We start from the raw sequence: 22,568 nt of genomic DNA on the forward strand, positions 1-22,568 counted from the left end.
AGGCATTTTCTCAGCTCACTGCAGCCTCCACCTCCTGGGTCCAAGCGATTCTCCTACCTCAGCCTCCTGAGTAGCTGGGATTACAGGCATGCACCACAACACCTGGCTAATTTTGTATTTTTAGTAGAGATGGGATTTCTCTGTGTCGGTCAGGCTGGTACTGAACTCCTAACCTCAGGTAATCCGCCCAGCCTCCCAAAGTGCTGGGATTATAGGTGTGAGCCACTGCACCCGGCCTAAATTTGAATTTCTAACTTTACTAGTAAGGTTGAATGTTAACTTGCATTCTTACTAAACATTTGGGTTTCTCCTTCTCCGAAGTGCCCATATATATGTTTTTTCCATTTTTTCTCTTTTATTTCTCTTTTTGTTGACTTGAAAAACTTTTGCCACTTAGAGATATGAATTCTTTCTTGAATATAAATGCCCTAAATTTCTTCTTTGATATCTTTTATGTTTTTTAATATCACATGTTTTTCATGTTATGGTTTTGAGTTCTTATTTACAACGACTTTCTTTTTGGCATAATCTTGTATTAAATTAAGGCTTGTATTCCCACATTTGTTCTCCTCCATGTAGTGTGATAGGTTTCCCTAAATGAGCTTTTAAACAATTCACACTGTCTCTACTAGGTAACCGTCAGTGTCATTTATCAGGTTTATATTAAAAAGTGTTTTTAATAAAATAGATTTATATTTTTATGCTGTCATTTTAGGTATATTTTCTGTAAGTTAAATAAATATATATATACACACAACACACGTGTGTGTGTGTTGTGTGTGTGTAAAATTGGTCAAAGGCAGGCCAGATAAATATATAAATTGTTTTTTTATTTTTTCACTAAAACCGATTTTATTATTAAATGTATTCTTGAGTAAACCAATTCAAGGCCTGTGTTGGTCCCATTCCTGTGAAAGTATGGAACCATATGGTTGATAAACATGGAAATAACTGCTTCTTCCTGACCAGCTACCAGATGTGCAGAGTTCTTTGTTAAATTACTTTTTTTTTACTAGAAATTATAAAACATGCTGAATCAATCTTTATAGCTAAGAATAATAAAACCATTTTCAGAAAAAATTTTGTATTTATCTAGATTGTCTGTAAGAATATTTGATAGAAATGATGTATTATGCACTATCTTCTTGATGGAGAAAATCTGGTCTGCAGACATAGAAAAAAAATACAGATGGATGAAAACAATTTTGTAATCAAAATTTGATGTTAGAGGTACCCAGGTAAACTAACATGGAAAGACTAAATTGTGGAAGAATGTCAAATACAAATTTCTAAGTCATTTTATATATTTTAAGTATTTATAGCCCATGTAAGATACATTTAACTTTCTAGGTGGTTTAACCTACCTAATGTATGACCATGCAGACCAAGCATTAAAACAGCTTCTATTCCTAACATTGTAATGTGGATTTGTCTTAACCAAGAATATAGATCAAAATTCTGAGAGGCACTATTTCTAACATGCAAATAAACAATGTAGTACAATTTCTCTGGTAATTGTCATGATTCCATATCTTAACTGCCTGCACTTTATATGTACATAATGCAGTGTTTCTCAAGCTTAGATTTCTAATTTTTTTTTTTAAAGTGCTGCTTTTTTAAAATACCAAACTTAAAACAAGCAACAAACAAACAATCCTAATTCGAGTGGTCAAGAATTTGTATTTATTTTAAGTTTCGCTTTTCGTTTTCTTTTAAAATACTTTCATTAAGTGCTAGATGATTTTCTTATTTTCTCTTGTATTATTCGCTCTCACAGGAGATAAAATAGAGATAACAAAGGATCATATTCAGTGAGGACGTTTGTGTGTATTTTTTTTTTTCAGGTAAAGGCAATGTCCTCAGACATATCTGTGATATAGCCCTCTTTTATCAGTTACTAAGTGCTCCTGAAACCATGTTTATTCCTTCTTATTCAAATTATTATTGGATTTACCTGGAAGTTGTTAGTATCTGTATGGGTATGCCCCATTGCCATACATTTGTCCTCTATAAATTAATTAGTATGTTCTCATTTTACACTGTCTTCTCAGTTCTTTATTCGTTATAGAATAATTCAGAATCATAAAGAAATAGGTCTTTGCTCATTAAAAACATATGTTTGAAGAGATGAAACTTGCATGGAAAAATAATTTGAAGAGGAATATAAATAACAGCTTTTGTTCTACAAATGTAAATGCTATTGTGTTACAAAAAGAAGCAAAATATCTTCAGGGGCTATAAAGAAAGTATTTGTAAAGGAAGGGAAAGTTTAGTTAAGCCTGGAAGGAAATGAAAAAACAAATGGATTGGTAGTCAGTAGAAAGGAGTTTACTTGAGGGAAAAAGAGTAAGTTCAGAATAAGAGCTGGGAGTGGAAAGCAAGGTGGCGATACAGGGGAATGGCAGCAGAGTTATGAAAAGGAGGGGTTGATTCTAGCAATGTACAGGTTGCCCCCACCACCTGCCCTTAAAAGTGAAACATCTTCCTGGGCTGCTAGCATGATTTATATTAAAATGTTCATTAAATATTCACAACAATAAAACAACACATACATTCCTTATGCTTGTAGCTTTGATTAAAATATGGAACCAAAATTAAAGATACATTATAAACAAATTAATGCATCATTAAAATTTTTATTTACTGTGTATTTTTTTACTGAAATACGTATCTCTATGACTGTAAGATGAGACACAGATTGCCACATGTGTGTATATAACACTTTCTGCTTCTAGCTGTACCATGTGATGACTCAATCCTACCAGCACTTTATTCAACTGACCTTGAAACTTTTTATGTGTATTACTACATAGGAATGTTTGGTTTTCATTTGGCTGGAATTTATCATTAACCTATTATACCCATCTTTGTTCTTTTTATCATTTGGAAACAAGGCTTTGAAAGTGGATCAGAATGTATGATAAACATCCATAGTAACACTGAGATTGATCTTTCACATGATTCCAAATATAGCTTATTAATTTATATTATTGTACCAATTAACATAATAATTTTAATAATTCTTAAAAAGAGTTGCTCTCCAGATCTCCAGAAATGTACCTCTTTCACCAACCCTGGCTTGAGAAACACTACATTGAGCAATTTTGGGATCTAGATTTAGAAAGGTAGGATATGGTTAATGGAGCAATTCTTACTGCTCAGGCAAGAAATTGAGGTCTGAATAAGTTCTAAATCAGGATGTTGACAAAAGAAAGTGAGCTTTAAAGAAGAGTAAATTAGTGCCCATTTGTTTAAATAAGTGGGAAAAGATGCCACAAGAAAATTAATTGAAGGACTATTGTTAGATGTTTGCGTGTGATGTTGCATATTCGTGTATGAAGGTTAACAGGTGAAATGATGGTAATAAAGGAGGGAGGACACTTTAACAGGGGTGTGAGAGAGGCTGGTTTGGGAAAATGATGTTTAATTCAGTTGTGCAGGATGAGAAGTAACCAGCCTTAAAGAAGTATCTCGAGGCAGAGATATACACAGAGATCCTAAAACAGAATCAAACTGGGTATGAAAGAAAAAAGAGAAATAAATGAAAGATTTGGGGAGTTTGCCATGAGATAAGATCAAAGAAACAGTTGTAAGGTATGAAAATTTATCATTGCAGCAAAAATGGTGATGAGGAAGGGATGTGTTTAAGGGTCACCACTGAAGAAATGTAGATAGAAGTTGTGATAGCATGTAATGAGAGAGAAGTATAAACCATCAACAATTGAGGATAGTGAGACTAGAATAATGATGTCATGGTCAGAAATAGGGAAGTTAGTAAATGGAGGGCAGTTGGAGTGGAAAGACACTGAATTATATGTATTAAAGGCTTATGTATGTTTCTTTTAGTTAAAAACACCAAATCCATTGTTTTTAACAATAGACAACACAAAACAGTGGATTATCTATGTGTAAGATATACCATTTTAGGGAAGCTGGCTGAAACAAAGAAATAAAAGTGCCATCAAATGAATGGAAATAAAATGTGAGATCAGTGAAGGAAGGAGGATTGCACCATAAAGGCAATGAGAAATCTGCAGAGGAAACCAAGAAAGAGTAACGAAAATAAGGACAGTCTAATGGCACACACCACAGATAAGTGGAAGATGTTTAAGGAGGCAGGTTTTATCTCTATCACACGCAACAATCAATTTTAAAACAATGGAGGCTGTACTTCAGAGTCAGTATCATGTGAGGCACAAGGTGGTCACCTGTTGCAATAGTTGGTAAAGCTATGGAGAAAGCCAGTGGTGGAAAATAAGTTTGCTCAGATGCCTGGCCTGGAAGCATGAGTAAATAATCAGAGGTACACAAAGTCCTTTAAGAGTTTGTTGGCTGTGACCCGTGCTAAGGATATTCTAAGAAAAACCTATCAATAAAACAGATTGTTCTATGTAGTGAAGATGGTTTTGCTTTGAGAGTCTTCTTGGTTCCTCCCTGGAGGAGTTCGCTCTCCAGTTAATGGCTATAGCATTCTGCTACCAGGACATGTTCCTGCCAAGTCAAGGGAAGCACCTACAAAAGACTTATGGGGCCTCTTTTATTAGCACAACTGGGTCACTCTGAAGTTTCTGAGTAATTAATTTACTTTACATGGCTGAAAAAAAAAATGCCTTTGGGACGCCACATAACTTAAAAATAACATCCCAATTTCTTGCCATGCTATGCTGCTTCATTTTCCCATCTGTTCCATTGTGGCTTGTGGATGCCAGTTTCCACACCTGAGTAATCACATTGAAACTTTGTCCGTGCCAGGTCTAATCAAGGCAGGGAAGAGCTGAGTCTGGCCATCCTGGCGAGGACCTATCACAGGGACAAAAACATGCCTATCATTAATAGCCTTTATTGCCAAAGTGTTTGTACCTATTACCTCTGCACTTCTTTTGTATTGACAAAGATGAATATTGCTTTCATTTTTGTTTTCTGAAAGGTGAAATCTGTCTGCATACTGTGAATCACCTTTATACTATCATCAGAAGATCCTGGGCCACAGGAAAACATGATTGTTTTTAACTGGATGAATGTATAGTAAGAAGGGAGAGGTAGCTATTGATAGCACTGTGTGAAAACCCCTCACCTATTTTATGTATTCTTCACAACAGTTTTTCAAGTTAAGTCATCTCCATTTTAAGAAGAAAACTAAGGCAAGAAGTATACATGAATCCCATAAATCACACAATAAATAGTGGTGCCAATATTTGACTCTAGCTCTGCCTAATGTCAAATCATTTGCTTACTAGTCCAGCTATTTGTGATAAAATATGAGCTGTTCATTGAAAGCCCTATTTTGCTCTTCTTACTTTGAATTATTTATTTTTAGAAAAATGTGAGTAATTTGTTATATCAAAAACATGACGAAAGATATTTGAGCACTGAAGGTATATAAAAATTTAGTATTTGCTAGAATGTCTGATCTTTTAGAGCAGGAACTGGATTTGACTTGTTTGTTTTTTAATCTCCAGTGAAAGACAGCCAGTGAAAATGTGAGGGATGTTCAATGAATTGATTAATTGATGATTTTTTTTTTGGTAAGAAGACAAAGTGAAAGTAGCCCAGTTCTGGAAACAGAAACATTGGTCCCTATAATCCGGAAGGCATAATAATCCCTGAAAGAATGTGGGAAATGGTATTTGTTCTGTCCATGAAAAACAAATGTCAAAAAATAAATTTTAGAAATTTTCCTATCATTCTGTGAGTGCTATATTGAAATGTATTTTTTCTAATGATTAATTGAATCGTTAGGGAGAAAGCTCTCTTACTTTACAATATTGATATAAAATGATCTGAAGGTCATTGATATGAAATGGCCTCAAATGTAAATATCTTCAGAATACACACACACAGATGTGATTATTTAGCATCTTTGTGTATGTATGACTTTTAGGGTTTCATTATGTGATAGTGAAAATGAAAAATCTCAAGACTGGTAGTGGAAAGGGTGATAGATTGTTGTTTTTCTCTCCTGTGTACTTCAGTGCCCTTTACTTCTGTGTTCTTGCAGGTGAAGACCGATGACAGAGTGATTAAGATGGACCTTGGCTTACTCTTCCTAAGGTTACAAAAATCAGATGCTGGAACCTATTTTTGCCAGACAGTAGAGCATAGCTTTGTCCATACTGCCCGTAAAATCACCTTAGAGGTAGTGGAAGAGGAGAAAGTGGAGGACATGTTTCACAAGGATGATGAGGACAGGCCTCGCAGGATGCCTTGTCCTGCCCAGAGTAGCGCCTCGCAGGGAGCAAAACCGTGGTACAAAGAATTCTTGCAGCTGATCGGTTATAGCAACTTCCAGAGAGTGGAAGAATATTGTGAGAAAGTATGGTGCACAGATAGGAAGAGGAAAAAGCTTAAAATGTCACCCTCCAAGTGGAAGTATGCCAACCCACAGGAAAAGAAGCTCCGTTCTAAACCCGAGCGCTACCGCCTGCCCAGGCACACGCTGGACTCTTGATGGGGTGAGACCATTTACTGTATTTTGAAGCATTTATATTTGGAACGTAAAAAAAAAAAAAAAAAAAAAAAAAAAAAGAAAAGAGATCATCCAACTTCTTTGCATTACTTAAAAGAGATTTCTGTAATACAGAAATAACTATAAAGGTGTTATAAATTACATACACATTTGACTGGATAAATTTCACATAAAATTAACTGACTTTTTAACTAAATGCATTGCTTAACGGTTTCTCATTATGTTTGTCAAAAAACAACTATAGCTGTCATTTTCAGTACTTGGCTGCTTTTCTGCGGTAATTATTTTACCCATGGAAGACTTAGGATTATTAGAATATTGAAGAAAAACAGAGAATTTCATAATCATGGTAAATATAAAACTAAATATGTCTTAATATTTCTGAATTTTTCTTTTCCATCACAATGTAAAACATGCAGAATACAAGATACTTTGGCATTCTCATGTGAACTTTCTGTACTTTTCAGGGACTATTAGCGTTGTCTAAGCCATGAGTGTTAAATAGCAGGTGTGTTGTGACTGCTATAACCTCTGAAAGAAAAAATGTCATTCCGCTGCTTGTGCCCTTCACAAAACATTCATTAAACCACATTCACAATATTTTTGTTTTATAACACAATCTTTAAATTTCACTCACTGTGGAAAGAAAACTTAAGGTAACTTCTCAGAAAGATATCAAAAAATGTCAAATTAGATGAAGTTATCGTTAGAATTCTATCTACTGCAAAAGATTTTTGCTGCCCTCTTGTGGTAGAAAAGGTATATTCTCACACTTTTTTTTTTTCTTTACAGAAAAGAAATGGAAAGATTTAGGAAAGATTTGAAAGCACATTATCAGTAGATGCATTGAGTCCATTTGCAGAAACAATGAATGAAATTAAAAAACAACATGTTAATCCTTATATTAAACTTCAATATGAAAGTATTTTTATAGATAATTTATCTCACAAGTCAAAAATGAAGATTTTGTAGCACTCAAGATCTGTTAAAGCTCCAAATGTAAAAAGTAATCTTCCCTGAAATCTAAAAGACTTTATAACAGCCATGTTTCATTTGTGAAACAGGTATTAAAGTGATTTGCTCTCAGATATCAAATTTTCTTCTCTATATTAAGAAACAGGAAACTGTTTCATGAGTTCACTTAACTACTGAAATATTCAGAGCATTTTACCTCTCCTATTATAAAAACAATTGTATTTTTGAGAATGTTTATCAAAGTCTTTCCTTCTCCTATTAAATATTTAGCAATTGCTTTTCTAAAGTATAAATTTTTATAAGATGTTTTCATCTAAATAAAAATTGAAAGCAAGTGTATTACACAGGAAAACCATTGTGAGCATTTATTTAGATATTAATCTTAATGTTTATTTCAGTTGTCAAAGTTAGCTTTTCGGTTATGTGTTTAAGTTAAAGTGCTGATAACTCATAATCACTTGCAATTTTATTGTAAAATTTAAAAATACATGAATACTTTAAGAAAAATTTGTTTATTCAGATAAGTCACTAAGCTTCAAAAGATCTAAGAAATGCAAATGTACTGAAAATTGACATGCTCCAAAAATTCTGCTTGCTATTTACCTAAGAATCCACTGGAGGTCATTATTGCCCATAAATATTAACTGAAAAGAGTATGTATTGAAATGCATTTTTTAAAAAACCATATTCAGTAAAAGGCTGCTCAATTTGGAGAGATAGAACCATAAACACAGATCACAGGGCCCTTACAAAGTTTATATCTGAACAAATAAGTCAATTAAGTACACTTTATTGACAATAGTCTTCCACTAACACACAAGAAAGAAAGCAGGATTTTTCTCCTGTATCTGAATTTTAAATTAAAAAATTAAGGCAGGTAAGACATAAGTGGTTATCATTTTAATCGAGATAACACAGACAAGTAGATAATAATAACTGTGGTGTAACCTGTAAACTAAATATTTGGTAACTGAAGCAATAGGCAGAGGAAAATAGTTTTTCTATGACAAGTCATAAGAAGTACACACTCAGAACAACCATTTGATTAAAACAAAGTAACTATTAACCAGAAAAGAAACATTTTACATAAAATGCTAAAATTGATTCTAGGAAAGTCAATCAAACCCAAATAAAGTTTATAAAATGCTAATTTGAAAGAAAACTGATAAGAAAATTGTGAGGGCCCAGGTCTACAGTTTAGGATGACCACTAAATTTTATGCATAATTATACCCACATACACATATGTACATATATGTATAAATCTTGCTTCCTGCCTGTTTATGGCAGTACTGAAGAGAACTGGGAAAGTAGAGGGAGGGAGAGAGAGCAGTTCCCAAGGATGTGTTTCATGCCTCATCATTTTTCAGTCTCTTCCTCTCTCTCCCAACACATGTGCACGCGCACACACACACACACACACACACACACAACGCACCTCACATACTATAAAATCAAGCCATGCTGTTGTGTCCTTCTTGAGAATGTAAAACATACCACAGAAATATATCCCCAGTATTTTGTTCTGTCTGAGGTGAGAATTCAAATTCAGAATCTCTTCTGAGAAATGCCCAGGCTTGGAAAATTACAAATGGATGAATCTTCTTTGAACTCAGGGAGGGTACATACTTAGACATCTACAAGACTTGGAGGAATTAAGAGTTCGCTCTTGATCTCACCAAAATTTCCCCCTTTTTCTTTTTCTTGCAGAAGGAGAAAAACCATGCTCTCTAGCAACACTGAGCAAAATCATAACCACTCATCCTAATTTCTAAGGGTCAGTCTACTGCTTCCTTAGGCCTCTTCTATGTTATTCTTTGTTATGGGAGAGGACCTGTGGATAGAATGAATTTTGACATAAAACAATGCCCATTCACCTCCTCCATCACAATACCACCCATTGAGCAAGAGATCCAGATTTGTTAACAAGAAAGATTTTGCTTCGTGATTTGTAAAGTCTCTTCTATGTCTCTAATTCTACATTGCCAATTTTTTTTTCTTTTGTGTGAATTACTGAATATTTCAGTGCAAAGCTATCAACTTGGAGAAACAGGGATAAAAGATAAACACTAATAAAAGCTCTAGAAAAAAGGGAACAAAGTCTTTGCCTGTTTAGTAAGTGGCAATTCCATATATATTTTAGAGGTTTTTTTCTTTCTAAAATTAGTTAAATACTTAGAATGTTTGTAATGAGTGTTCAATATTTGCTATAGGGTTTAGGGTTTTGTAAATCTTCGTAGTAATTATGAACATTTGTAAAATTTGTAAAATACAATAAATCGCTTTGAATGTTGGTGTTAAGCATGAAACAAACACAGCAGCTGTTGTCCTTAAAAATGAATTGACCTGTGACATCTGTAGCCTAATAAATATATTAAGAAAAGTAGTTAGTATTGTATAGATATTTGAGATCCCAGGAGAAAATGCTACACTTATAATAAGAAGTTCATGTTCTTTTTCTTACAGCAGAGCATCACACTGAGTTCCATTTTAAAGAAGGATTCATTTTTCAGGCCAACAACTGTTGCATTTGAACCAGATATAAATCATAGATTTTCCACAAACACTCAGTTGATTGTAGCAGTGTTATTTAAACTGGTATGTTTATTTTATTTTACTTTCTTGGATAGCTTTATGTTTTGGCTTTTATTATAAATTGATTGTGCTCTGCTTGTGTTTAAATGGCTTAGTTATAAGCTAGAGCACTATATTGGGGTGTTCTTTTCTGTAGGTATCCTTTTATTTGCTTGGCTGGGTTCATAATAGTGTGTGCCATATTCTTTCTTTTCACTGATTATAAGCCATGAGACTTATTATCATCTAGTGGCAAGCTGCAGGGATCATTAACAGTGTGTCTCTGACTGTAACTTGGATCTGCCACTATGCACTGTGTAATTTGTCTGTACCACTATGTACAATCTCTATTTGGTTCAACTTAGATGAAAAAGAAATAAATATTTGCTAAACTCTCAAGTGTCGTCTGGGGAGCATTTTCTAAGTTTTTGCCAATTGAACTCAGGTTTTTTATAGTAAGCCTAAATGTAAACATACAATGGCAGACTACCAGTGTTTTGTTTTGTTTTTTTTAAACTAGAAAAGAATTCAGTTTTCTTTCTTGTGATATTTATAAGTAACTTTATACTACAGAGGAAAAAGTCTGTTAACCTCATTACCTTGCAGCAGTTGGGTTTATTTATGCAATACTGTGTTGCTAGGACCAGCAGCCAGAAATTCCTTCCAAAGATTCATCATCCAGATAAGGTATATGAAAAATGAAAGTTTTTAGAATGGTAACTAGTTGAATGTTTATGATTTTTGCAAGCCTCAAGCTCTAGCTTAATGGATCTGAATTGCTGTTTTCTCTGGTACTTGTATAAGACCTTGGGAAGGCCATTTAAATGAAGTGTAGTGTTAAGTGAACTTTTGTTACCATTTATCATTGCTACATTATTGCAACTCCTCTGAATCAAAGCCTCCTTCTCAATGCGGTGCTGACCAGGAGTCTCAATAGTCATAATTTATTTATGAACATTCATAAATAATTCATAAACATTCATTGTTTATGAATATTCAATATTCATAATCTTAAGAAAAATTTTGTTTCTGAAGCAGATTTTATTGTATTGATAAGTAATTAATTATAATGTTTTAAAAGAAAAATTTGGTGGCAGCTCATGGAACATGTCTCTGGCAGCTTTATGCTGTGACAATGATATTAACGGTAACTGTTTATCATATTTCAACCTTGCATTCATTTATAATATAGGCCTACTTTCTGTATAGTATTTGATAACTAATTGAGGCTGTTCTTCAGATACATTTTCAGTCTTTAGTCAAAGGAAAAAGAGAAGCAGTTATGCTAACTAGAAATCTGTTGCTTACTATTCAAATGAAACAAAAGTATGCCGCCATCTTTTTATTCAAAAACTGTATACCAGGCGCTGAACTAGGCACTACATAAAGTGTAGAAATACTAATAATCCCATTATTACATAGGTAAATAACAATTACATTTTTTGAGACTACGTTTGCAGTGTATATTGGAAAAAATCCCAAAATCTTCATTGTACTCTATAGTACATTAAATGGAACAACAGCGCAGTTTAATACAAGTATTTATGCTTTCAGAAGTAGTGTTGGTATACATAGGGAATGGGTCCAGGACACCATGTATACCAAAATTCATGAATGTTCAAGTCTTGCGGTCAGCTCTGTAAATTCAAATACAAGAAAAGTCCCCCCTCTCTGTGTATGTGGGTTTCATATCTTATAAACACTTTATTTTCCAGCTGCATTTGGTTGAAAACAATTCACATATAGATGGGCTTTTGCAATTCAGATCAGTATTGTTCAAGAATGAACTGGATTTCTAATTATGAATATTAAGACTCCTGGTCAGGATGGCATTGAGAAGCCAGGCTTTGATTCAGAGGAGTTGCAATAATATAGCAATGATAAATGGTATAGAAAAAGAGAAATAATTTAATAAAAAAGAAAGAGACCAACAGAGAAGCATAACATCTTTATGAACCAGCAATGGAACAGAAATACAAGGCAGTGATTGGGCCTGAAGCCATAGATCTAGACATGCTTTCAGCAGAAGACAGTGGTATCAGGAAGCTGCTATCATGAGAGGAATACACATGATAGATGCCAAGTGAAATGTTAGGACTTCTCTTGGCCTTGGGAAGACACAGAAACCTGAAATCTGGGTCCCAACCATTGCCTGGGGTTTCATCATATAGGAGCTGCATGTAAAGCCATCTAAGGCTAGGACACAGACTCCTTTCAGGTCCCAGGGCTAAGTCAGCCCTTATTTATCTTCACATCTATTCATGACCTAGGATCCCTGGAATATGAGACTCCCAAGTCATCACAATTCTGGAGCCTAGAATAGCCAAAGAACCTTTTCTGGTTTGGTAGCCCTGAGGTGGGGATAGGGAGGTGGAAGCAAAAGTTAAACCTACAGGCAAGGTGCTGTAAACTGAATTCTGTCACATGTCTTGGAGATGGGGTTTTGGGAAGGTAATTATGGTTAGATGAGTTCATGAGGATGGGGACCTCATGATGGGATTAGTAGCTTTATAAGAAGAGGAAGAGAGATGGCAGTGGGGGGGTGGGGAGGGAGTGCAAGAAGCCTGGAAGGGCACTGTCTGCAAACCAGGAAGAGGGCCCTCACCAGAAACCAAATCTGCTGATACCTTGATCTTGGACTTCCCAGCCTCCAGAACTGTGAGAGATGTGTCTGTTGTTTAAGGTACTTGTTCTATGTCATTTTGTTATAGCAGCCGAAGCAGATTGATACACACAAGAAAGCAGAGAAAGGTGGAGAGATTAAGGAAAAACAGATATACCCAAAATGAACTCACAAACAAAATATTTCAAAACATCTCAAGATAACTAAGATAACTAAAGTTAAGTAAATAATAATATCTGGAAAAAGTGATGAAAAGTAGCCTCCGGTATGATGACTGTTGGCTTCTATCATTCAGGAATAGGGCATTTGGGAAGAGCTTAAAAAGTGTAAATTAATTCTCCTCTGTGACTCAGAATAGGTTTCAGAGAAAGGAGAAAACACAATTATAGACTCAATTTTCACCCCGTACCACCACCACCAAAAAAAAAAAGCTAATGACAAGACAGTTTCTTGAGGATTGTTCCATAGAGTTAACCACTTTTGAAATAAATATTGAAGCGTTAATTTATTTTTTAAAGAAATTTAATGCAAACTTATTCTCCCATGGTGTCTATAGGTCAGAAGTCCAGAAATACGTTTCATCTGGATTCTGTGCTTAGAATCTCAAAGGCTAAGATCAATGTGTTAAGTCGCTGGCTCTGAGGAAGAATCCACTTTCAACTCATTCAGGTTATTGGCAGAGTTCTGCTCCTTGTAGTTCTAGGGCTGCAGTCACTTCCCCCCACCCAACTTTAATGTCAGCAGTGGAGTAGTGAGTCCTTCTGAAGCTTGGAATTTCTCTGAATTCCTCTTATGCCACATTTCTCTGCCTCCATCTAAAGAAATGTCCTTACTTTTAAAGCTTATCTGATTAGATGGTGCACATGATGATGTTCCAGCATAATCTCCCTATTTAAAAGTTTTCAATGTTAGTACTATCTGAAAAATATTTGTTTTGCCATGTAACATAATGTATTCACAGGCTTGGGGGATTATTTTGTGGTCATATCTGGGCATCATTCTGCCCAACCAACCACAGTCCATTTTCTGCTGCCCAAAGATTCATGTCCTTCCCAAACGCAAAACACATTAACACCATTTCAAGGTCCCCAAAAGTCTTATCCTATTACAAAATCACCTCAAAAATTCCAAATCTTATCACCTCAATGTTATAAATCAGGTGCAGGTGAAGCTTTGTGTATAATCTGTCAACTACACTTCAGGGGCACAATTCCCGTTCATCTGTGCACCTTTGTAACTGTAGGAATAAGTTACCTGTTCCAACATGCAATGATGGGAGAGGCATGAAGTAATAGTTTACAGATATTGTGGTTTAAACAGGGAGAAAGAGGCATAAAAAATGGAGTCAATAGTCAAAGCAGTTTCAAAAACCAGCTGTGTAACCTCTATTAACTTTCAAGGCCTAGAAATATTATTCTGTGGCCCTTGGCTTTGCCCTGTACATCTCTATGTTACCCTGTAGGTGATCCATCAAAGCCTCTGACTCCTAAATGGCATTCTGAAATGCAACAGAGCAAAGGCATAGATTTTCTTTGAAAAATTATTATGAAGTGCACAGATAATTATCTCAACTTCCAATTTTGTAAAATCATTTTTCCTGTTAAAACCGGGATATGTCATTAATAGATGACATTGAATGAGTTAATCTGATATAATATTCTACTGGTTTAATACATTAAAATTCAAGCACACAACTGTATTTCCAAAAAGGCTCATGGGCAGGTGGAGTCAAGGTAAAATTGTAGGGGAAATAATAATGTAATAATATAAATAATGAGATAATAAATATTTTATATTCATGAACACCAATTATGCCAAGTAGTAAATATTTTCTAAGCATTACCTCACTTAACATCAAAAATACAAAACAAAACCTCTTTGAGGTAGGTAGCTTTTTTTATGGATGAGGAAACAGAAGTAATTTGTAGATCCCAGATTAAGGTGAAACGTTAAACAATGACATTCTCACAAAAGCCAAAAAGCAGTGAACCTGTGGGACCACCTGATGATGAGTGAGGGCTGCTTTATATGGTGATATGTAAATGATTATCTCTTCAACTTTTTAATTTCTTTTAATTTGGGCCTCCACTTTTTTTCTCCTGAATTTCTTTCATATCTGCCTTCACTGGTCTCTCTGCCCTGACATTTGTCTGCTTCTCATCCATCTCTACCCAGCAGCCAAAGTCATCTTTTTACCATGAATTTGATTTTTTTATAACTCTACTAGAAGCCATACAATGGCTTTTGTATGGATAAGAAGCTCAAACTCCTTAATGTGGCTTAACAGTCTCTCCTGACATAACTTTGTTCGAATCATGCCAATCTTCACGGCCTCCTATCCTCTTTACTTGGCTTACCATACTTATTTCTATTTTCCTTAGTCTGGAATTTCCTAAAATGCTCTTAGTACTCTCAAACCTTCCTAATCTTTTAAAAATTAGTAATTGGCCTCATCATTTTCCATATTCAGCATTTTTTTTTGGTAGCACATTTAGCACTATATTGGGATTATTGGTTTACTTTGTGAAAGTATCTTGTAGATAGAAATTACACCCTATTTACCCTTGTCCCTGGAATCCAATACTGATGTATTAACTGGTTATGTACACCAAATGAATAGTTATGCCATTAATAATTCAATCTCTCAGGTCACAATTACCCTGACGTGATTCCTAAATTTCCTGAAATTGTATCTAAATTTTGTTCTGAAGGCCCATAGCTTTTATTAATTGTTAAAAGGATAATTGACCCAAAGGTCAGGAACAGCTGTGTTAGTAAAATCCATCACGTTATAAATTGAGACATATGACCAATGGTGTTAAATGACTTTTTCAAGGTGAAAAGAAGATGCAGAATGAGAAGAGAAAATGATTCTGTTTATCAAATGTTATGCCTTCTTGTAAAGAACACACTGTACATCGTGTAAGATGAAAGTTAACATAAAATATTGTATGGGTCCCAGCAGAGCCTCAGAGTGTGACTACAATAAGAAAGAAAATTTGCTTTCATTGTAGCAATCTATAGATCTCTTGGTTCATTGCTCCTCAAGCCCAAGATGAAAACATAAATTTCATTGCTTTAGTATACAGGTAGGGGTCCAGTTTCTGCTTTCTGCACATTGCTAGCCAGTTTTCCCAACACCATTTATTAAACATGGAATCCTTTCCCCATTGCTTGTTTTTGCTGGGTTTGTCAAAGATCAGATGGTTGTAGATGTGTGGCGTTTCTTCTGGGGTCTTTGTTCTGTTCCATTGGTCTATGTCTCTGTTTTGGTACCAGTACCATGCTGTTTTGATTACCGTAGCCTTGTAGTATAATTTGAAGTCTGGCAGTGTGATGCTTCTGGCTTTGTTCTTTTTGCTTAGGATTGTCTTGGCTATGCAGTGTCTCTTGTGATTCCATATGAAGTTTAAAGTGTTTTTTTCCAGTTCTGTGAAGAAGGTCATTGGTAGCTTGATGGGGATAGCATTGAATCTATAGATTACTTTGGGTAGTATGGCCATTTTTACAATATTGATTCTTCCTAACCATGAGCATGGAATGTTTCTCCTTCTGTTTGTGTCCTCTCTTATTTCGTTGAGCAGTGGTTTGTAGTTCTCCTTGAAGAGGTCCTTTCATATCCTTTGTTAGTTGTATTCCTAGGTATTTTATTCTCTTTGTAGCAATTGTGAATGGGTGTTCACTCTTGATTTGGCTCTCTGTTTGTCTGTTATTGGTATATAGGAATGCTTGTGATTTTTGCACATTGATTTTGTATCCTGAGACTTTGCTGAAGTTGCTTATCAGTTTGAGAAGATTTTGGGCTGAGACCCCTACCTGTCACCTTACACTAAAATTAACTCCAGATGGATCAAAGATTTAAACATAAAACCTAACACCATAAAAACACCAGAAGAAAACGTAGACAAAACCACCCAGGACATAGGCATAGGCAAGGACTTCATGACTAAAACACCAAAAGCAGTGGCAATAAAAGCCAGCATAGACAAATGGGATCTAATTAAACTCCAGAGCTTCTGTACAGCAAAAGAAACCATCATTAGAGTGAATCAGCAACCAACAGAATGGGAAAAAATTTTTGCAATCTACCCATCTGACAAAGGGCTAATATCCAGAATCAACAAAGAACCAAAACAGATATATAAGAAAAAAACAAACAACCCCATTCAAAAGTGGGCAAAGTATATAACAGATACTTTTCAAAAGAGGACATATATGAGGCCAAAAAATATGAAAAAATGCTCATCATCACTGGTCATTAGAGAAATGCAAATCAAAAACACACTGAGATATCATCTCACACCGGTCAGAATGGCGATCATTAAAAAATCGGGAGACAACAGGTGCTGGAGAGGATGTGGAGAAACAGGAACACTCTTACACAGTTGGTGGGAGTGTAAATTAGTTCAACCATTGTGGAAGACAGTGTGGCGATTTCTCGAGGATCTAGAAATAGAAATTCCATTTGACCCAGCAATCCACTATTGGGTATATACCCAAAGAACTACAAATCATTCTACTATAAAGACACATGCACATGTATGTTCATTGCAGCCCTGTGTACAATAGCAAAGACCTGGAACCAACCCAAATGCCCATCAATGATAGACTGGACAAAGAAAATGTGGTACATATACACCATGGAATACTAAGCAGCCATAAAAAGCGATGAGTTTGTGTCCTTTGTAGGGACTTGGATGAATCTGGAAACCATCATTCTTAGCAAACTGACCCAAGAACAGACAGCCAAGCACCGTATATTCTCACTCATAGGTGGGTGTTGAACAACGAGAACACGTGGATTCAGGGAGAGGAGCATCACACACAGGAGACAGTTGGGTGGTAGGGGAGAGACAATGGAGGATGGGGAGGGAGGGGAGGGTGGGTAGGCATAACATGGGGAGAAATGCCAGATATAGTATTCACCTAAAATAAATAAAAAAAAAAAAGAATAGATGAATGAATGGATGATGAATGAACAAATAAGTCAGTTAGAGGATAACATCATTTAGACTCAAGTGACAAAATGCCAATAAGAAGTTATTTAAATGAAGAGGATATTTATTCACTAACGTAACTAGAAATCCAAAGGAAGGCAATCTCAGGGCTAGTTAATTCTGTGACCAGAGCAACATTTTCCAAAGCCCAGGTAATTTTTATATTTCCTCTCTGCTGTCCTGTGAATCGGCTTTATTCTCAAGTAGGTGCCATAGGTATCTACTTTTTACACCCAAATGGATACAAAAGGTAGCACTTAAGACCAGATTACCTACACATCCTCTATCTCAACCACGCAAAAGCCCCATAAGACTTCCATACTAGGATTGGATAAATACCCGTATCAGGAAATCTGGAAAAGCTCATTTCTAATCTTATAATAGAAGACAAATATATCTGTAAGAAAAAGAACAGGAGAGACAGCTGTTTGTTACAAAAATGGCAAGATCAGCTGCAGACATCATCTGTTGAGGTAACAAAAAGTAGGTGGAAAACCAAAATTTAAATTAAAATAAGTAACACTGGTGTGGGATAGGTTTTTCCTACTTCCTGAATGGAAAATTTAGAGAATTAACTCCCAACTTAAGAATCCAAGTTTTGACAAAATACTATACTCAATGTTAAAAAATCAGTCTTTTTTTTTTTTGGCAAATTCTACATGTTTGAAATCCTGCTACAATAGTTTATAAGAAAGTAATAGTTCCATGTACTTTCTGAAGATAGGTTAAATCATGGATAGACTGATTACAAATAATTACAGCAAAACAGGAAAAACATGGAGACCACAAAGAATATTCAGTTACATGTTACAAGACATAAAAAGACAGCACTTTTTTTTTTTTTTTTTTTTTTTTGGTCTTGCAGTCTTTGAAGAACAGATGGCAGAAGTGGGGACACTTCAGGAGCACTCTTAGAACATCTGTTCCTGACACCGTTAGGAAATTTAGTCTCATGCACTACGAAGCAAAATCTCTAGAATGTGTGAAAGGAGCTCTGGCCTGATCCAGAAGATCAGAGCTCTGGTTCTCATTTTGATAGAACTAGAAAAACCTCTTCATTTCTCTGCTTCCAAACATGTAAAATATATTTCATCTTCCAAATATGTAAAATGAAGTGGTTGGACCAGATGATTTTGAAACACATACCATTTATAACATTGTTTCATCCTTTAAAATGGGATTTCAATGAAAAGACCATTTTCAAATATCTTCTGCAGAAAAATCAAACACGTTAGTATGGAGACCAAATTACCTTTTCTTTAATTTTTTTTAATGTTTATTGATGTACACTTGATGTGAAATAAACTGCACATATTTAAAGTATATGATTTGGTAAATTTCGACATAGCTATATATCCATGAGCCACCACTGTCAAAATAATGAATATGCGTATTATCCCCCAAAGCTTCTTGTGTCCTTTTAAATTAGTTTCTCTCTCCACTTCCTCATCCACTGTCCAGGAAACCACTCACCATTTTCTGACACTATTGATTAGTTTGAATTTTATATAATCTTATATATAGAAACATACAGCTTCTTCTTTATTTGCCTAGCTTCTTTAACTCAACATCATTCTTTCCAAATTCCTCCACATTTTTTAGTTTCCCAATAGTTTACTCCTTTTGATTACTGAGCAGTATGCTTTTTTCATGATTTTAAGAAATTTTTGTGATCCACAATATTACTAAGATTTCCACAATATTTTATTCTAAAATTTTTCTAGTATTAGCTCAGACATTTAGATCTATAATTTTGTATATGCTGTAAGTGTCAAGATTTATTTCTTTTCATATGGCTATCCAACCATTTGTTGAAAAATAATTCTCTTATTGATATTTCCTTGGCACTTTTTGATGAAGGCAATCAGCCATACACACACACACACACACACACACACACACACACACACACGTTAAGTTGGCTGAACCAGGCTAGACTTCCATATTGGGTGGTATATCCCTGTCCCAAAATGTGAAACATTTTGAAAATATGAAAGCCTTTTGCTCTAGTCTTTAAAGTTCTGTCAAATAATGATGTTTTTGATTTATCATGCACACTTATTTAAAATGCGAATGACTTAAGAATTGAGTGGGCTGGAATTCACACAAGAAGTATCAGTTAGATCAAGCTAACAGCTGGGGTCACCTGAACTGCTAAAAGGACATTTTTGATTGGGGGTTGTGGCAGAGGTGACAAGTAGAGGAAAATTTTAAATAGGTGTTTGGCTTTTTGGAATAGAATATTTTTAAGGAAAATTCAGGCCTAGGTTGAGACATTGAGAGTAACAAAGGAGAAACGTGCTCCTAGGGGTAAGGAAAAAGAAGCTAGGCGTTAATATGAGGAGATTATACAATGTTCCTTATGTTTCTTTTGCCCTTTATTCAGGAAAATGGATACAATTTAAAAGTGCTCTCTACAACCCCTTTATGTCTTCTATTGTCCGCTTCCTGAGTTCCCTCATGCCGGTGCCTCCTTCTTTCTTCATTTTGCGTTCGAGGCCTACACTTTCAGAAAGCTAGTTAATATAGTTGAAGTTTTTCAGGGACATATAGGCTAAAAAGATTCTTATGGGCTCTCAAAGTAATCCAATAGCTGTTTATAACATTATTTTCTTAGAGGGGGTACTTTTTGAGTTAAACTGTTTTGCAAAGGAATGCAACTTCCTCCTGTAGGCATGGGTATGAAGGCTTTCCTATGTTATGTCATCATAAAATGTCATCTAAATTCTCAGTGATTTAATTATAAGCAAAAAAAACTTATTGCTAATATATTTTACTGCAATGTCATCTTCTACAACTTGAAATGCTAATTTGGTAGTATGTGCTTGATTAACCTGTGTATTATAATAATGAGAATAATATGTCAAATGTAAACTCATTTCTAAAAGTTATGCATCAATGGAAGTTTATTTTATCATTTTTACTCTATCAGGAGAGTTATTGCAGATATATTCTTGGTAGCAAACTGAAAATTAGCTTACAGTTTATTTTAAAATGTGAGAATGCCTCATTTCTTCAATTAATTATTCCATTTATAGAATGCCCACATTGGAACACTGTGAATTTATTTCAGTTTGTCACATTCTATAGTAGACAAGCAGTCAAAGCATTTCTAAACAGGAAACTTTAAAAATACATGCATTTTGCCACATTTAATGATATAGCCCAATATAGCAGAAGAATACTACAGAATGTTTTCAGAGAATCTATAAATGAGAAATAAACACATTTTGTTGAGGAGATCACTATTTGTTATGCTACATATGTTTCTTCATTATCCAAATTTGAGGCATGTGGTAGATATTATATTTCTTACAGTACAAGGTTCTCTTTGTATTATGTAAACAATTATTTCTGCACCAAAGGACTGCCTCAATGCAGACTTTTAATAGCAATCTCCTGCTTCATGTCATTCTTCTTCTAATCCTTTTGGTATATGATGTATAGATATATTTTTAATTGAAGAAACTTCTTCAAATTCTATCACTAATTATTCTAAACATAACCCTCCAAAAGTTCTGCTTTTTGTACAGAATGCCACAAAAACTTCTTAGCATGACATTCAAGGCTCCTGCTCTTATGTATTCTATGCTATGCACCAACTAAGAAAACTCACTGATTAAATTTAGCTGATTTTACTATTTTACCTTGTTTTCCTCATCTTCTGGCATTGTATAAAATAGAGACACAAATCCACTCACATTGCAGTGCAGACAGGCAGAGAAAGTGTGATTTATTTACTGTTTATGTCAAAGCCTGGGTCTTTGTAACAAGCTTCTAGAACCTAGAAATGAGGAAAAACACTTTTAGCACTTTTGATTACAATTTGGGATGATGACACAACTTTGTCAGTCCTTTCACTATGGCCTCAATCCCTTTTGCACACTAATGCTCAGTCTCAGATGGCCAAGTGCTGTCTCAACCTGAGTTTTCTCAGGAGTATCCAGGGATATTTGGGAAGGAAGATTTACGTGATTATTTGTCATTGTGAATGACTGTGTGTTCCTGTCCAAGTCATGCCTTAGAATGCCCTTGGGATCCCAGAGTCTTCAGCCAAATTACAATGCCAAACAGTTTCTCTCAAGATCCTGATGACTCAACCCCCAAAATCTCTGGCACTAAGTTACTCTAAGATCTGTCTATGCCCCTCACTCAATGTTCAGCCCAGATAGTTTGCTTGTAGTTCTACAGTGCCTCTTCTGATGAGTTAACTGCCAGCATCCTTGGCTTCCTTTTATTTCACCAGAGGTACAAGAACTTCTGTTAATTTTCTTCAATTTGTGGAGAATTGTGTGCATTGTATGAGTTAATGTCCAGACCTCTATCCACTTAACCTCCCACTTTGCCACTAGGTTTCTTTAATGAGACCTAGTCCCAAGTCGATGTATGGATCATTTATAAGGCAGCCTTCTCCATTTCTTTCATATGGGATATGGGTTCTTCTACCTGAAGAAACCACTTCTAATTACTCATTTTTATGGCTTGAGTCTTTAAAGCAATGGAGAGGGAGAATGCATCAACACCTGGGATTTTACACTATTAACAAGTTAATAAGCTAGCCTGTTACTTCACTAATATAGGTACTGTCAGAAGACACAAGGTTCTTGGACCAGACACAAAGGAATAATAACACAACAAGCAGCAGGTGTATCATGCTGGAACTGGTTTCTCTTGTCACCCAAGTTCTATGGAGGTGAAAAAAAAATGGCCCAGGTAACTACTGAACACAAAATTGATTGGATTCACAGCTGATAAATATTGATCTTGGGGAATCTGCTGCTTTTGTATTAAACTTTGTCTTTCTTCTGTAGAAACAGTTTATATAATCTTTCAAGATTTCTTGAAGCTAATGTAACCCTGAGAGGTGGCCCAAGTAAATATATATTAGTCTTTGCATTCTTGCCACATCCAGCAAGAACATGTGGGGACATTCA

General features: G+C 35.1%; 1 protein-coding gene across 1 annotated transcript in view; it reads left to right on the forward strand.

The window, feature by feature from the left end:
• The window catches only part of SEMA3E (semaphorin 3E), a 285,375-nt gene extending 274,962 nt beyond the window's left edge, over nt 1-10,413 (forward strand). Inside the window, exons 17-18 of the mRNA XM_017523091.2 lie at nt 5,999-6,452; nt 9,151-10,413. Of these exons, the coding sequence (XP_017378580.1) occupies nt 5,999-6,448 (450 nt within the window). The 3' untranslated portion in view covers nt 6,449-6,452; nt 9,151-10,413. The remainder of the gene's footprint in view (nt 1-5,998; nt 6,453-9,150) is intronic.
• Nucleotides 10,414-22,568: the final 12,155 nt, after the last annotated feature.

Source organism: Cebus imitator, unplaced genomic scaffold (assembly GCF_001604975.1).
Source record: "Cebus imitator isolate Cc_AM_T3 unplaced genomic scaffold, Cebus_imitator-1.0 Scaffold26, whole genome shotgun sequence".
Taxonomy (NCBI): Eukaryota; Metazoa; Chordata; class Mammalia; order Primates; family Cebidae; genus Cebus; species Cebus imitator.